We start from the raw sequence: 17,751 nt of genomic DNA, 5'->3' as shown, positions 1-17,751 counted from the left end.
CATAACAAAGCATGGAGGAAGAAAATAAATCATAAAGCAATTTAGGGTTGTATGGTTTAATTAGAAATCAGTCTATGTTTTTCTTCTGTATCTGTGTATGTATATATATTAAAAATAAGCCCCCCATCCTTGTTGAGAGGCTTCCCCCTGCCCTGGCTGTGCTGTCACATTCCAGCCTGTCACTGCCATTAGTGTCAGTGTGTGAATCAGCTGTTCTGGGAACTTCCAACTGTGTCAGTTATGAGCCCTGTCAATGGAGTGGCTCCGAGCTGAGTGTATTTATGCAGTTTTTCCAGCCTTATTTGTTGTGGAAAAAGTACCCAGAGCCAACACTGTGCTCCTGGCAGCTCCAACAGAGTGGAAACGGTGCTCTGGAGTAGTAACTCTGAGGATATGGGGGGTGAGCACAGTTCAGCAAATTCTTACAAACCAACAAACTTCAATATTTTCACAAGTATTCAGAATTTTCTGTGGGGGTGACTGTAACTCACAGCACAGCCTTTCTTTTTGGAAGTGTAGGCCGGGTGGCACTGATGTGTATCAGGACACAAAAACAGGAATCTTTGTCTCCAGAGGCTGTGAAATCCCAAACCCACCATGCTCCCCCCCAGCAGGGCTGGGGGAAAGGCTGCCTGAAGTTTGTCAGCCTTGGAGAAGGTCTCTAAGGTGACAAGGAAAATGAAGGTGGAGGGAAGCAGAAGCAGTTCAGGGTTTAATGAGCCTGGTCCGTGTGTCCAGCAGGAGCCCAAGCCTGTCCTTCCCCCCATAGCCAAACATTAGTTTTGAGTGTATCCCTTTTCTTTGTCCTTGAGGTGGCCTCGGGGGGTGATAAAGTGAGAGTCACCCGATCCACCTTGTGTGGAACTGGAAATGGTTCTTAACAGCCCCAGCTGTTTCAGAGGCAAGAGCTGGTACAGCAGGAGGTCAGAGCCACAGTAACTGCCTAAATAGCTGAGGCATGTGAGGGGGGCATGTGCAGCACAGTCTTCATGTACAGCTTTATTTCCCTAAAAAATGACTAAATACCAGATTTAGTAATTGCCATGGTGTAAGTTGTGCTGTAACTCACTGCCCATCACCACCTTCACTGGTATTTCCTGTACAAGTTTTATGTTCTCCCAAGACTGCCCATAACAGCTTGATTTAGACCAGCACAGTCAGTTCCAGGCTCTTCTCAGATCAATAATTATTTAATTTCCAGCTCCAGAGGTTACAGTCAGGTTACATAAACTCTCGCTGGTTCAGTATCCTCCCCTCCTGCTACAGAGCAACGGGCTGGTGCCCCTTACACACAGAACAACAACCCACAGCTCTGAGAGCCTGACAGAGACTGGTGTGGAAGGGAGAAAAACTGTCCCAATTCCCTTCCACCAGTTACTAATGTTTTTCCCAGTTGGACTGCACAGGTAGTGAGGTGCAAAAACTGTTTTATTAACTAAAAACTCCCAAAGCTTGAGCGTGTAGAACATGTTCATCATTTTAGTGCTCAGAGTTTTAGTCACAAAAATCAGTTTATTTGAGGAGCTGGACTTTGCAGGAGTAAAAAGGACATTCAAGTGGGTGTTTATGTTGAACTTAAGAAGGTATAGATCATTGTACTGCACTCTTCCAACCTAATGAAAGGATTTGGGATGCTGGGGATTCCCTAGGCTGGAGGGGTGGAAAAAAGAGAAGCAGCTGGTTTATATAAAACAACTCTGCCCTTACATCATTAAATACCAAAACTAAACTAAAAATGTTGACCTAAAAAGCAAACGTTCCCAGAGCATGTGCGTTAATGCTGGGTTTGAAGCTGCGACCTTGGCTTGGGTTGAGTTTAGAGGAAACCTGGCTGTGGATGACAAACATCCCCAAGTGTGGCAGCACCAACAGGGAAAGTGTTTCTCAACAGCTGAAACACGGAATAATTCCTTGCACTGCAAAGCTTCCTCCGGCTTCAGAGCCCAACCCCGTGTTAGAAAAGAACCTGCAGAACCTACAGTTTATTTCCCAGGCAGCAGCAGCAGCCCCAGCTCCCAGCATGGTGGATTATTTCCACTGGGATGATGTGATTGTGCACATTGTTCAGTTTAAATGGACGCCAGGAATGTTATGTGACTGCACCTGCCTGGCCAGCGACGCTCCCGCACCGGGATTGGGGGGAGATTGATTTACACTCAGTTCTTCGCTCCTTTTAAGTCCAGTCCAGCAGATGTAGAAGTTTGGGGTGATATGGAATGCATTTTTCACATAATGCCTGTGGGGAGATGAGGAATGGCTAAAATAAATAGCAATTAGACAACAGCATCATCACTCAGGGGATGTGTTTGGAAGCTCAGGGCTGTCTGATGTCCAGGACAAACCTCACTGTGTGAGAAACACTAACACACAGTGCAGAGCAGCAGCTGGTCTGCCCTGGACTGCAGGAACATTTTAGGATGGTTTAGGGACATTCTGTAGAAAAAGTTGAGGAATAATTGCTAAAAGATCATTTAGCCACCACAATTGTGTTTTTTTAAGCAATAAGAAATGGCCTTACAGTGCTGGTCACTCATGGAAGGGATAAAAAGTACCAGGAAATTGTCATTTTTTGGGCATGAGGTGCAAAGCCTTATGCAAATACTCACTGATTACACTCTGCTGTCCATGGACATAAACTCACAGTAGACCTGAGTACTTTGAGCCAGCTGTGAACTGAAACCTTGGAGTTGCCAGCACGACTTTACTACAAGCTGATAACCCAGTGTAAGACTTAACGTGTTACTGCACCATGGAAAGGCCACTCTGTATCTGCAGGACTCAGGGATTATGCTGAATGGAAAAAAGGAGGATGCTGGCTCTGCTCTCCTGGGCTGGGGATGCCATCCCTCGAGGACTCTGCCTCGGGAGTGGGAACTGGCTCGGAAGGAGTAGAAAAGTCTGGCATAAGCAGCCAGGAAGCAGTAGGGTAATGTTCGATTGTGGCCGAGCAGGGTTTAGAAGGCTTTTTGCTACTCAGTTACTTATGGCTGATTACAAAGTAAAATGGAACCTTCACTGAGGAGCCAAATGCAGGTGTGTGAGCTCAGCCCTGCCCTATGGCCATACAGCGCTTCCCTGCTCCTCGGTTACGGGAATTAGACTTCAGCTTCCCAAAGAGAAATGTTCTCACACTGTTCAGGAATTGAGATCATCTGTGGGTATTCTCATCTTCAGACTTCATGAAACCAGTTTTCTCCTGCTCAGGTAACACACGATGACAGACAAGGTCTGTCACTACCTGGGCTTTTCTCTCACAAGGACAAGGAGCCAAAGGAGGAACAAACTGATCCCCTTGGGCTCTTGAGCTGTGCCTGCAGGACATCCCAGAGCCCTCTGGAAATGCTTTACAACAAGTACCTGTATCCTGGTCACATTCCTGGTCTCTGTGCCAGTGCCTGGGTGCTGGGGAGGGCAGGGAGCAGGTCCAGGGGCTCCTTGCTTTGTTCCAGGAGTGAGTTCAGAAACTCAGTGCTCCCAACAGTCTGGATGTACCCTGAGGAGGGGAAACAAATATAAACATGATGTGTGATAAACAGGGGTGTTATGGCAGAATGTGTGACAATCCCTCCCCAGTACAAGTTGAATAAGTTGCTGCAGTGGTTAAAACCCAGGAGCCCTTTTCCTTGGAGTCTCAGCAGTAATTTCAGAGCTTGCCCTTGTGAGTGGATGTGCAAGTGTTACACAACCACAGCAGAACAGAATGTGCTACAAGTGTTAGAAGCTGGTGCTTCTTTTTTGCTATTAATAATAAAAGAATAAATAAAAATGTATCAGGACCATATTCAGCAGAACCCAACCAAGGACTGCATGAGAGGAACAACCATCCCTGGAGGCCCCTGCACCTGAGCCCCCAGCCGAGGAGGGCAGGGCAGGATGAGGGCAGAGCAGGTGGCTGGGAGAAGGAGAGGAGAAGAGTGCAAGGGCAGAAAGGAACTCAGGGAATGAGAACATGCGTGGAAAGGGTCTGGAAGCAGGTGCATCTGAGTGCCAAGGCTGCCAAATGGTCCTGCAGCAGATGAGCAGCTCTGCCCCCAGGACCCCAAGTGTCACGAGGAGCTTTGATTCCACCACCACCGAGGGTAAGGAGAGAATTCAGAACTGTAATAAACACACCAAGAAGAACAGACAGGTGTTCAGAGCAGCTTACAGTGAACAGAAACCCAGCTGGGGAGGGGCACCAAACCCCCCCAGCCACGGGGTGCTGGGGAAGGTTCTCCTCAGTTCTCCCCACACAATTCCAGGACATGATGTAACACCAAAACCTGCCCATGGATCAGATTTGAGGTGCTGGCAACGTCACCAGGAACTGACCCAGACCAAGCCCAGGCTCTGTCCTAAGCCAGGTCTCACACTCCATAAAAAGGCATCCAATCTAACTCAGCCTCAGGTCCCACTTCCAGCATTATTCCTGACAACCACCACTTGTTCACACAAATTATCAACAAAACCACACCACAATTGCTTCCAGCAGGAAACTGTCCAGTCTTGTATGACAAGAAACAGAAAAAAATAACAGATTGAATTATGAGCTGGTTTACTTGTACTAAATGCAATTCCTAACTCAGTCTTTATGGAACTGATTTTCCTTCAATCATGGACTGCAGCATTTGGACTGTGCAGCATGTGGAGAACCCAAACACGCCACAGCCACCACACTGAGCTGTCCTAAAAAATATAAGCTGCCCAGATTCACATAAAACATCATGAACTCAGCTTCTTTTTCAAACACAGAATCCCAGAATGGGTTGGGTTGGAAGGGACCTCAAAGGCCATCCAGTTCCACCCCCTGCCATGGGCAGGGACACCTTCCACTATTCCAGGTTGCTCCAAGCCCTGTCCAACCTGGCCTTGGACACTTCCAGGGATGGGGCAGCCACAGCTTCTCTGGGCAACCTCTGCCAGGGCCTCACCACCCTCACAGGGAATAATTCCTTCCCAAAATCCCATCTAACTCTGCCTCACCTCAGAGTGAGCTGTTCTTAAAAACCCCAACAACACAGATACCCCCCCAACCCCTCCTCTCTCTTGATATCTTTCTATGCAGAGCTTCCGAGTAAGTCAGACTACATAAAACCAAAGAGAACACTCACAAAACTCCTGGATGAGGATGGATGTGAGCAGAGCAGCTGGAAAAGGGACGTGTGGAAGGGGCCAGAAGGCACTTGGGCTGCAGCAGAAGAGGTGGCTGATGCAGGCCCAGCTTGTTCCTCTCCTCAGCTCCAATTTTAGGGTTCCCAGGGTAAGGTAGGAGCTGGAATCACCCCACCCCTGCTCCTGGAGGGTTGGCAGAGCCCTCACTGCCCTTGGACACGGCACCTCCTGGCCCACAAGAGCATTAAAAGGGCTGGATCTTCCCAAGTTTCCTTCCCCCTCCTAGTTCCCCTGCCACTCTTCCCCAAGTTTGACTGCTCTAAAACATTTACAGATCTAAAAAGCAGAGAGAAAAAAAATGTTCACCTGTCGGGTGATATAAAACCAATCTTCTACTAAATGTGCCAGAATAATTTTTCTCCACCTCAACCACAGTTAAAACCTTCAGTCTATTCATTACTGTCTTTTTATAGTATTTTTATTTAATAAAACCTATTAAGACTACCATACAAATCTCTTTACTTATGCTTTTATCTTTTAACTGATCAATTTTTATATTGCTGACATCCCTTCTTCACCATTTGCTCATTTAAAAATTCATAGTATATGAGCTCTGTCTCTGGAGAAAACGTCTATAAAATTTGTTACAGCTGGCAAATGTGTATGAGTCAGTGATAGCACATGACTAAATGCTTCACAGAAAATAAAATTTGTTTCTGTAGTAAGCAGAACTGTTTAAATGTTATTTATTTTTATGTTTCAAAGAAAATATATTGTGAAGTGCTGCATTGATTTAATAGGCAGCAATGTCTGTGTACACGCTGTACCCGGGAAATTTATGAAACCTTTGCACAACTCCTTTAATTGAATTTTCCAAATCTCTCACCACACACAAATAATCAATATCTTCTGCAGAGAAAACCAGTCAGAATTATTACAGTCTTTCTTTTCAATTTTGTTGTCATCAGCACATACAGAGCACCTGGATATTTGTAATGTCTGGATGGCAAGTTATTTACACCTCTTAAACATATAATTGCTACTAAGTGAGTCCAAACTAATGTTTCTTTTCTTTTTTATTTAAAATAATTATATTCATGGGACAAAGCAGTATTTATTGTCGTGCAGGAGTTGCTACATGTAGCTGTTGGAAGAACTACAATTCTTCTGAATTTTTCATTAAGCTTAGTACTCTCAACTAGATCCACTAGAATTAAAAATTAATAGCTGTTGTGTCTCTAAGAAGGTAAATAGGAAAATAGAGAGTAAATACGAGTGCAAATTTCTGAATAAATGGGGCTGCCACCCAAATCTGAAACGCAGGGCGACAGTTCTGGATGTGCCCACACTCATGTGTCTCACGTGCATTTCTGGATCTGCCACAGCAGGTAATGGCTTAATATTTTATCTGCATAGTACAGGGTGTTCCATCACTGCAGCTTTGGAACCTGCTCCTTCCTTCCAGCCCAAAGCTCCTCCTCACACCCAGAGAGACTCCTCAAACCTCAGGCTGAACTCTAAAATATGGACTGTTACGGAGTGGGGGCACCCAACAGCTCCCAATCCTGCTGGGAAGGAGCAGTGGAAACCTCACCCCAGCTCCTCTGTCAGGACAAGACTCCTCCTTGTCTTAGGAAAAGCACTGCCACTGCAGATTTTGGGTACTGGGTGAGTGGGTTTTGTTACCTTTCTAGACTGGGAGGGACTTGCTTGGTCCCAGACTAAACCAGACCCACCTGCACAGACCAAGGCATAGGTGCAGCCAAATTCAGCCTGAGCAACAACAGCTTCTCATCCCCAGGATACAAAGCAGCCCACTCCTCTGGGGGCAACCCCACACTCGTGAGGAACCGAGAGAACTTTGCCCTGTGTTGATGGTGGAAAAGCCTCAGGAGCACAAACTCGGATATCCTTCCCCAGGGAAGAGCAGCTGAACGAGGCCACGTCCCTCCAGCACCACAAAGCTCTGATTTCTTGGAGCTGAGTCCCGGAGACACAGGACACAACACTCACAGGGTTTCAGCTCCAAGGAATCATCTCCCAGTTGGAATGTGTGCTGAGCCTCTCCCTAATCTCTGCCTACACAGCCTGGCTGGGGCTGGGCTGAACACAGTTGAACATCAAGTTTTAGAGTGTGTTTTTTCAGAAAATATTACTTTTTAATTCAATTCCTATTTTAGTTTCAGAACCTTTCTGACCAGGCCAAGAGGACAGCTCATCTCCTGGTTGGATTACAAGTCAGGAGAACCGATGGCACCATCAGGGATGGGAACTCAGGGCAGACATTTGGGATGAGAGGCAAAACACCAAAGCTGGCCTAAGCATTGAGTAACAATGTTGGCAAACACAACTCTAAGTCTCCATCTAATAATCTGTTTGAAAACAAGTCCTTCAGCATCATTTTTGTTCCTTTTAGGGCTGTTGTGCATCTGAATCACAATCTGAACACTAGAAAGCAGCTCAAGTTTCTGAATCAATTTAGTTGTGAACCTACTCAGTCCACTTAAGTTCCCAAGACTTACTTTTCCCAGCAAAGGGATAATGACATTTCTTCCCTGCAAGTGAGTCCAAAGTTGGGCTGAGAAAAATAACCATGTTTTTTAAGTTTTTACAGTCAGAAAAATTCACCTCTGCAGTCTGATGTATTCCCCTTTTCCCCAGGAGATCCCAAAGGAGGAGGAGGAGGAGGAAGGATAGGTGAGACAGACTCCAAGTATGTCTGAAGAGCAACAAATTTGTTTTACTTTATGTGAGAATGATGTAAAAAATAAATTGTAAATGTGACTTACCCTCACTGCCTTCAACCCACCAGCAGAGCAGACTCAAGGGGTTTAGTCCTAGAATACCCGAAGTCCAAACTCAAACTGACATGAATTGGGATAAATAGTGGAATATTGTATTTTTACCTTTTTATCTGGTTGAAGAAGGAACTCTGCTTATTAAGGAGGCTTCTGTATATTGCAGTTCTGCCATGGAATTTATGTTTTGCCATCTATCCAGTCTTCAAAAAACTGGATTGGTGAACAGGAACTCAGCTTTACTTCATCCCTGATCTCTCCAGCTTTGCTTTCATCAGTGACTCCAAGTGGCATTAAATGAAAACCCGCCCAGTTGATCCTGATCCAGTGTCTTGGAAAGCCACCACTACTGATCCAAGAGTGCAAAAGTCAGTCCCTTGGACTAAAACCAAGATGGAAGTTGGGAATGTTTAGAATTAAACTCGGGGGGTGACTGTATTTCCCCCTGAGCTGGGCAGGATGAACAACACCACGGAAAGAAAGTATTTTGGATTTCATTGTGGCCTGAAAACAGTTTTCCCCAACACTGCAAGATCTGATCTGCTCTAACACTCCCTTGTTTCCCACGTGGACAGCAGATGGAGTCACAGATATGATTTATGTCACTGGTTTTGGGAAGCAAAGTATTAGTGTAGTTTGTAACAACCAACCAAAGAGCTTTCCTGTTTGGAATCTTATCTTCACTCTTGGAATCTCCCAATTTATTAAACTTTCCTTTAAAATATGCACAGCCCAACCTACACAGCCATTCCCAGCATACACAGGGCTTGGGTGGGACTGGGACACACCAACTCCATTTCATCTCTTGGCAGTTGTTTTACCATTTGCTTACTTTCTATTCCAAAACATTTTGTTTACTGTAAATTCCAGTCATGGCCAGACAATGCTGCCCTTTTTTCCTGCTGGTCACCCAAAATGATAAACTGAGCTCCACACAAGGCTGCCCATTGAGCCAGGAATGTTCTGGATGGAGTTGTTTTAAGAGGAGGTTGTTTATGTAAAGTAAATAAATTTCATGCCTCACCATGTGATGATAATGTGACATTCCCTGGGTACCAACCCACTGAACAGTCATAAGTTCTCAGCCTTGCCATAACTAATTAAAAATAATTCTGAAAAAAACACATCCAAAACTAAAAAGCAAAGGAAAACATCTCCAAATGCACACACTTCTTTGATCTCTTTCTCTTTGATCACACACTTCTCTGCCTCTCCTACAACTGCATTTTCAAGATTGCAAAATTGAATTTATTCTTTGTTAAAACAAAACTGACACTGAAACTACATAAAAATTGGTCAACTTACACTCAGAATTCTATTTTCCACCCCACTTTCATAAAGTATTTCTCCTCTAACAAGACTGGGTACGTGTTTGGTGTTAGGGGCTGGTTTTTAGAGCAAAGATGGAACTAAAAATGTGTATTAAAGAGCAGGGCACAAAGGAGGCAGTGAGTGTTTAAATCTGCACTGGCCATGACATTCCCATCACTGGGATCATTGGAACAGGAGGACACAGGGAGCTGTAAATCAGACAGAGCAGACTGCACAAATGAGCCACATTCCTTCCAAAGGGTTGTCACTCCTTTACATTTGGAGATAATCTGCTGGAGCCCAGGAAACCTAAGTTTAAGCAGTTTTCTTTCCTTTAAGAGAATTCCCCACAGCAGAGGGAATTTAGGCCTGAGCAGATCCAAACAAAAGAAGCAGCAGAGATGCCATCACTGCTTTTAATTCTGGTTTTGCTGTATTTTCAGACAGAATGTGTGAAGAGAACAGAAATATCAGAATATCAGTGGGGAAGCTGTTGATTTTACCACATGTGAAAGAAAACCTCAACCCTGTGTGTGTCCCCTCCTTCCTGCCAAGGCTCCAAAGTGGCCACCTGGTATTAAATGCCACCAACTCCATGGAGAAACACCCGATACAATGAAAAGAGCAGATAATACTAAATTTGTGTAGTGGAAGTTTTCAGAGGAAACACATTTGATTCTCATAATTTTTTATAACTCCATGTTACCCAACTTACTGCAAGTGGAAAGAACTAAGAAGGAATCAACCAAAAGGAATCAAAACACGAGTTACACGGGAGTTACACGGAGTTTCTCACCTGGGGCAGGGAGTTTTCCATGGTTTGCTTTCAACAGCTGCAGCTCTTCTGCTTGACTCACTAGTGAAGAAATAAATACCAAATCAGAGATTTCAAAGGAAATGATCCCTCTGCTGCCTTCTTCACTTTCAATGCATTTCAAGGAAAAAAGCCCTTACCTATGTAATTGTGCTTTAAAAAATTAACAAAAAGCTTTCAAAATTCAGATAATTTTGACAAGTGGTGCTTTCAGCCTCATACCACATTTTGCTGCCATTTTTTTCTGTGCTTTGTTCCTAATTCAGACATGGGGAAAAGAGGATTCCTTCCCAAGAAGCTGACAGAAAGAGTGGACATGACAGAGAATGTCAGCAGTAGGTCTGAGCTCTCCTCTGGGCTGTTGGACTGTCCTATCCAGAGCAGGGAAGGGAACACACACTGTTTCCAGGGAATTTCCCTCTGTATAAGAAAGGCTCTGCCATTACAGAGGGAACAGTGCAGTGTATACACATGCAAAAGGAAAAGGTTTGGAATACACCTCAGGAAAGAAATGGTAATTTAAACAACAGCAGCTGCTGGAATTGTGTGCATAAATTCCAATGCTCTGGGAAGAAGAATTCACTAGCACCTGTTGGCTTTACTGTCCACCTGCTTCCAACTGCAAACAGAGCAGTTCCAGGTTTTGCTTCCCTATAGCTGGTTCCAGTGTTTTTACACTTGGCAGAAAACAGAGCAACGAGGCAGGTTATAGAATGATGTCTGTTGGCACTTCTGGTGCAGGTTAAGAAACTATTTTATCACCTTTGCACGTTTGTCTGGAGAGTGGACACAGGGACTGGCTGTATCCAGGTATTGCTCATATTCCCTGCTCAGCTGGAGGCTGGCATGAAAAGTCTCCAAGAACAACGTAAATGACCTGGAAAAGGTGACCTTGATTTCTTATCCCTGGAAGCCAATATCTCTGGTCTTCTCCTGTAAAAATCCACACTGGTTTTTTTTTATTAGACTATTTCCCCATCACATCCTCCCCTTCTGGTTGGGAAGAGCAGGAGGAATGAACTTCAGAACCTCTGACTTGGAGGAAGGATAAAGAGTTTCCTAAAAATGGACACATACAAGTGAAAAAACTTCAGCTTTTTGGGTTCCTTTGGCAAAGTATTACAGATGTGCCATCTGGGAAGCCCCGTTATTCCCAACACAATAAGCATTTGGAATGTCCATTATTTAAAGACACATGAATAGCGATTTTTAAAGCCTGGAAATCTACAATCAGCCTAATCCTCCTGCCAGGCAAACAAACAAACCAATTTCCTCGGAAGAAGAGAAGACAAGCAAAGCAATCCAAGTGCAAACGTTTATCCTAATTCCCAGCTAAGTACCCACTAAGTATCTAACTATTTACATGAGAAAAGGTGTTGCTTTTCCAAGTTTTCCCTCCCCATTGAGTTGGAAAAGCAGGACAGGGGCTGCCTGTCTTTTATGTCCCCGTTAGATGCACGAGGAGATTTAAAGTGCATTTTTCTTGACCAAAACAGAATCCTGGGCTGTGACACTCCATTATAACACCGGGAACCATCTGGAGCGATCCTTGTTCAGTGGTTAGAAAGGGGATAAACAGATTGGAAACCCTCCTTACGCAGTGTTTGGGTTTTCTGCACTTCAGCACTCAGGGTACGAGAGGAGTCCGAGACACCGAGGATATTTTCCAGCTCTCTGCTGCCCTCCAAAGCCTGGAAAACAACAATTAAAGACACTGGGAAATCCCATTCCCAAACTATCTACTGGTTGTCTACAACTTATCAAAAACACCTGAAAGAACGAACTTTTGGAAATTGCTAATAAATAAACATTTCAATTAAAATATTTCAAATAAATTCTAACGAGTAAATAAATATTTTAAATTAGTATGTCTTTTTTTTAGCAAATAAAACCTTGTCAGATCATATAAAATAAATCACTACAGTACTCTGAGTACACTGAATTATTTCCCAGCTATTGATACAGAGCAATGAACCTTCTGCTACATTTATTAAAAATGAAACAAAATGGGAATGATATAGAAGAGTGATTTGCATTTTCACATGCATTAAACAAACTATGAAATGATGACACATTAGTGGTAAATTAAATAGTACCATCACTTCATCAAAAAGGGATATTTCATTTTTAAGGACACAAAAATCTATGTAGTAATAATTCATATTTCAAGTTATAAATAACAGTTGAGAACTACCTATGTTTTTATTTGTGAACAAAAGGAGGAGTGATACAAATTAAAAATGGTGGACTTGGAAAAGCAATTCTTCTAGTTTAAAAAATTTTTCTAAGTTCTGAGGTTTTTTGCATTTTCTGGATTTCCAAGTCAAACCTGCCTGGCTTCAAGTCTTTTATTTGCTTCCCTAAAATTTAAATGCTGCATACAAAATTTTAATTTTGATTTCAAATCCTGTATTAAAAGCAGACAAAAAAATAAATCAGTGTAAAGCAGACCTGGAGGCTTGTGAGATTTGCTCTTATTTTCAGAATTCTGGCCAATGAACTTCTCACTTGGGACTGCAGTTTCAGGAACCTGGGTCCAGAAAAAGTAAAACAATTCCAATTACTCTAATCACCACTCACTGAAATCCCATGTTTGCAACGTTTCCCAGAGTTTCTTCCCAATGTAATCAGGTTGGATCCAGCTCAGTGACCTGTAACACCAAAACCAACCTGCCTTTGGTTGGGATTCAAATCCCAACCGCCAAAAATCCCTGTATCCTAATTTTAAGGACAGGAACTCAGGTTCAGCAGTATCAGAGGATTTTCTTCAGGATTTGCACATTAAAAAAATTCCTGCCATGATAGTTTAGGGTATTTTCTCTTTGAACCATTTAAAGATGCAAATCAAATAATCTATTTACTGTTTCCTCTCAGAGAAGGGAGAATTATCCTCATAAAACCCTCAAATTTAGGAACGGAGCTACAGTATGGAAATGTAGAAAACTACGTTTCCATATGGGAAAAGAAAACAATAATAGCAGCGTATTGGACTATATATTTTCCACCCATAAAAATCAAGTGTCTGGAAGTTCACATAAATATCAAGTGTAGGTGTTGGTTTATAAATGTTTTTAGTGGCAGGTCAGTAACTGCTGGTCTTCTGCAAAGCTTTTAAAAATATACTGAATCACTGAAGGCAAACATTGACATGTTAATGAAGGCTCTGATTACTCCAATTGTTCTGTAGTTCAGGGTTCTGTCACCAAGAAATGAGTTGACCGAGGGAATTACTGAACCACCAAAAAAGCCCTTTAGTCAGTTTAGTTTACCACCGGTATAATTTTAATATTTTATTTTTCACTACGTAACATGTCACCCAAACAATTCTGTCAAACTCCACCACTCAGAAAACACCGTCCTACAATGAAGGAATTTCAAGCTCATGGTGGGGGAAACATCCATGACAAGGGAAAAGCCCAGCAGACAAACTGAGAGCTCAAAAGGAAGAGCTACAACTTCAAACACGACATTTAGTTCAATAACGCCTATCTAGGCAAACAGCCCATCAGACACCTCACCTGAAACATTTATTTAAGTGCTTTACTAACTGGGGATTGCCCCAAGTTCATTAATGTCAGGAAATGTATACCTTAAAATTGGATTGTGGCAGAAAAGGTGAGAACTGTAAAAGATTTTGCATTAATTTACACCTATAACCATTCAGTGCCTTTGAATATCTAATCCTGTGCAATCAGAAGCACTAAAAATAATGGCTGTTAACTGAATTCTGTGTGAAATATGAAATAAAAATCACTGCCCCCATGACAAAGTGAACACATTTGATGCACTCACCCATCCTGCTCTGTTGGAGGCTGCCCTCTCCTGGATAATCCAGTGTTGGAATTGCTCTGCTCTCTCCCACCTCCTCGGAGTTCACAAGGAAGAAAAGAAACAATAAAGATAAAAATAAGATATTTTCTATTTGAAGGACGTGAAGTTGGTGTTACTATGAATCTTGATTTTAGAATGATCTTTTAGGAAGAGGAAAAAAAACCCCAAACTCACTTGGAAAGCAGGACAGATCCCCTGGAATGAACCACACTGAATTCACTACAATTTACACTGTTGTAATTTGAGCTCTCATCAACTCCCTTTACATTTATATTCCTGGAAACCTTGGGATTAGAGTATTAATAACTGGAAGTTGGGATAATTCTGGCAATCCCAGATCCCACCCTGTGGACTGAGGTGCTTTTCACATCTCTCTGTAATAAATCTTCCTGACATCACACTAAAAAAGGGAGGCCACGCTAAGCATTAAACACTTCGATTTCTTGTTAAATTTGAATTATTACACACAAGTATCAGCACTCAAGGATGAATCAACTTTTAATTTTTATTTTGTAAAACACTTAGAAATATCTCAGAATGACAAAGTGCTATACAAGTTTAAGCTGTTCCAATACAGCAGCTGAAGACCCTCAAAGATTCAATTTTAAATCTAAGTAGTCAATAGAACTTGAACTTAATTTTGTAGTAATTTTTGTTCTGTTGTTTTCTTACATACTGGTCACAGAAAAACAGAATATTGATGGAAGTGTAACACCTGAAAGGTGATATCCAGAACCTATTAAAGCACCACAGCTCTTAAAATAAAAGTGTTTTTTCAGAAGGAGAACAGAGATTGTGGATTTAAAAGGACACCCTGAAACCTGTGATTTAATAATTGTATAACACCATTTTGTACCTATATGAACACAGGAAAAAAAGAGCTGGTTAGTGCTACATTACTGAGTAATTATCCATCTAAATGTCAGCTCTGCTCACGTGATCAGGCTTTTTATAGGCAAAAGGAATGTTCCCCCATGTCCATCCTTAATATCAGGCTGGAAGTACACGTTCACCTTTCCCACTGACATCCTAATATACATTTTAATTCAAGACATTTTGCCCCTGCTCTACTTTCACCTGAGAGATAAGGCATTATCTAATTCAAGTGCAGAGAGGCTGGGAAAGTTTGAAAAGTTGTAGTAATTTAAACATTTGTGTGTCGTCATGAAAATTAACAGTTCATTAAAGCAGGTAATTACCAACGTAAGGATAGTCAAGAGAACATATCTAGAGAGCTACAGATTTTTAATTTTAACTGCTATCATTATATACAATTTTAAAAGCTTTTGCAAAGGTAAGGAGAACAACTACTGGCAACTCTTCTCGTGGAAAGGTTTCTTTGGACAGGGTGAAGAGATTCGTATTTACCACCAAGAACTACCAAATCTTGATATAGAAGTTAAAGCATTCAAACACAAAATTTCCTTTCTGCTGATAAAAGCAGAGACTGACAGAGAAATCTGACCTGGGAAATATTTGAAAATACCTTTCTTTCTGTAGGAAAACAGAGTAGATAAATTTAGATGCCAAGGACATAAGTTCCCTACTAAACAGAGTCAGGAAGCTGCTCACTGGAACAGTTACTTTTCACAGCAAGAAGAAAGTTGGAAACCAGTGGGTTTGGATTCCAAGAAAAAAATGCAACACATAACCAGGAGTATTTGTGGAAACATTTAAGACACAGCTTTAATGCAACTTTGTTGAAGAGGAAAATAACCCCAAAGAGAAACTGTTCAGAGTCTTTTAAGATGACTCCTGTCAGTACCTAAAGGGCTGATTAAACGTCTCTGAAGATTTTGGGATGTGAAGGAAGTGGGAGCATGGATATGCCCACCATGCCAAATAACCACCTTTTCAGGAATCGAGAAGAAGCCACTCAGTTTGAGAGGAGGAATTGCTCACAAGACAGGGCAGGCCCTGTGACAGAGGATTGGTGCCTCCATCCCAGACCTGGAAGTACATAATCCAGGCCTTGCATTGCAAATCCCAACACAGCTCCTAAAAGGCCACAAAAATAAAACACATATCAGCTGATAAATCTTCAGTTTTGTGGAAGCAAGACTGTTCTAAAATCCAAGACCTTTCAATAAATGAGGTTTCCATGACTGGTTGAGACACACAATCACTTCTTCCCTGGGGCTCCCTGATACTTAAAGAGATCACCCCCACAACCTACAGAGCCATAAAAGGACGTCAGGCCACCGAAAATCCACTTCTTGAGCACTCGGAGCTTGCACCAGAAACTGTGACTGCTGAACTAAGGGGGTGTAAGTCCCAAAGGGAACTGGAAATAATATAATTATAAAAATAATTATATATTTTCTGCAAGCTAATGACATTCGGTATTATGTTCATTAAAAATTGCCTTGAAGTGCCTCACCACGAAAAATAATTGTCAAAAAATACACAAAATAAAAAAGGACTTTGCTAACATGCCAAACCAGGGGAATTAATGGAATTAGTGACAAAAATGCCAGTGTGGAAGTTTTTTACTGAGTCAAAGCCAAACATTTTTAACACTGAGCAACAGAAAGCAAAACTTGCCTCATAAACAAGTTGTTTCATAAACACTCCCAAGATTTAGACTGAAAAGATTCAAGCTTTAAAAGTCAACATCAGCTTTTCCAAAAGACATTAAAAATTTTTAAAGTGGAAAAGGAAACAAACATAGAACACGAGAGACAAGTTACTAGATCAAGCCAATAATCAGGAAAATATTGTATTAAGAAAGAGGGAATGTTCAACTAACCCTTTGCTGAGGGGTTCCTGGGGTTTTGTTCATTGTGCCTCACAGGGGATGAAAAGGGACTCATCTGGCGTGTCCCTGTTGTTGGGGAGTAAGAATTCAGATTTTTCTTTTTGACCTTCTGAGGTGTTGCATCAGATGGCTGAAACGTAGCAAAATACAAAAATATCTGGATTAGCATTGATAAAATCTCTCTGAACATTTACCATCTGGTAAGAGGTTCTCCTCAGTAATTCCTAACTTTATGTACTCCCATCAATTGGAAGCCCATGTTGTATGTTGTGGTGGGTTGACCTTGTGCCCACCAAGCTGCCCTATTACTCCCCCTCTTCACTAATATTAGTTTTACTCTAAAAAAAATAAAAGCTCCTTTTCCCATAAAGAAAAAGTCTGTGTTTTCCAGAGATTTAGGTATCACCTGGTTGCTTGGTTTGGGTTTTTTAAAGCAGCCTAAACCTGATATTATTTTTCCTACAGTATTAAGAATTTAAGACACATAAGAACTATAAGCAACTATTTTTAGATTTTAATTGCATCAAAAGATAGTTATTTCTAATGATTATCTACACAAATGTTAATTTAAAAAATCCCAAGTAAGTTCCTTAAGCCCCAAATTTTGTGTCTGGTTTAGGATTTCAATATGTCTAATGGCAGTGCTGCTATTGGTCATTAGTAATATGACTTACACCATATTTTGAAATGTTTAGTTTGCTGCCCACTCACCTCTGTCTTGTTTTAGTCTCAAATACTCTAAATAATTTCACATTAGCCATCTATGCTCTTGTCTATCAGAGCTGACACAACACCTGATGGAAACGCTCAGTCTGTTGCCACCGTTCTGCCACGTCCAAGCAGGTTAAAGAAATGTTTCAAATGATCTTTAAATGAAATATTAATTTAAATATCAATGCCAGTTTAGGCACCTACAGGTCAGCAAATCTCCAACCTGCTCACAGTTTCAGGATATTTTTCCTGCTTGAACAGCAGCCACCTCTGGATATGGATAAGCATATCCACATCTGAGCAACTACCTGGAGAAAGCTACTGTTGTACTCACAAGGACAGTATTTATTTGGCAGTAAGACTTTCTCCTCCAGTGATGCAAGTTTTTAATGATATCATGCAAACATTCCAAAATCTAAAACCACTGATTTTTGATC

The 17,751-nt window shown here is 41.9% G+C and overlaps 1 protein-coding gene across 3 annotated transcripts in view; it reads right to left on the bottom strand.

Annotated features, from left to right (window-relative positions):
• Positions 1-1,164: 1,164 nt before the first annotated feature.
• ITGB3BP (integrin subunit beta 3 binding protein) overlaps positions 1,165-17,751 on the bottom strand; it is a 22,173-nt gene continuing 5,586 nt past the window's right edge. Inside the window, exons 3-9 of one of the 3 annotated variants that reach the window (XM_027651634.1) lie at positions 16,595-16,733; positions 13,807-13,879; positions 12,466-12,544; positions 11,612-11,705; positions 9,997-10,056; positions 3,358-3,493; positions 1,165-2,236 (exon numbers count right to left, since the gene is read on the bottom strand). In XM_027651634.1, the coding sequence (XP_027507435.1) occupies positions 3,369-3,493; positions 9,997-10,056; positions 11,612-11,705; positions 12,466-12,544; positions 13,807-13,879; positions 16,595-16,733 (570 nt within the window). In that variant the 3' untranslated portion in view covers positions 1,165-2,236; positions 3,358-3,368. The remainder of the gene's footprint in view (positions 2,237-3,357; positions 3,494-9,996; positions 10,057-11,611; positions 11,706-12,465; positions 12,545-13,806; positions 13,880-16,594; positions 16,734-17,751) is intronic. The other 2 variants (XM_027651635.1, XM_027651636.1) reach the window with 2 other exon arrangements.

This window comes from Corapipo altera, unplaced genomic scaffold, assembly GCF_003945725.1.
Source record: "Corapipo altera isolate COAL_440 unplaced genomic scaffold, ASM394572v1 57, whole genome shotgun sequence".
NCBI classification, from domain to species: Eukaryota; Metazoa; Chordata; class Aves; order Passeriformes; family Pipridae; genus Corapipo; species Corapipo altera.
The sequence above is the reverse complement of the archived record's forward strand: the minus strand, read 5'-3'. Positions and strand labels throughout refer to the sequence as shown.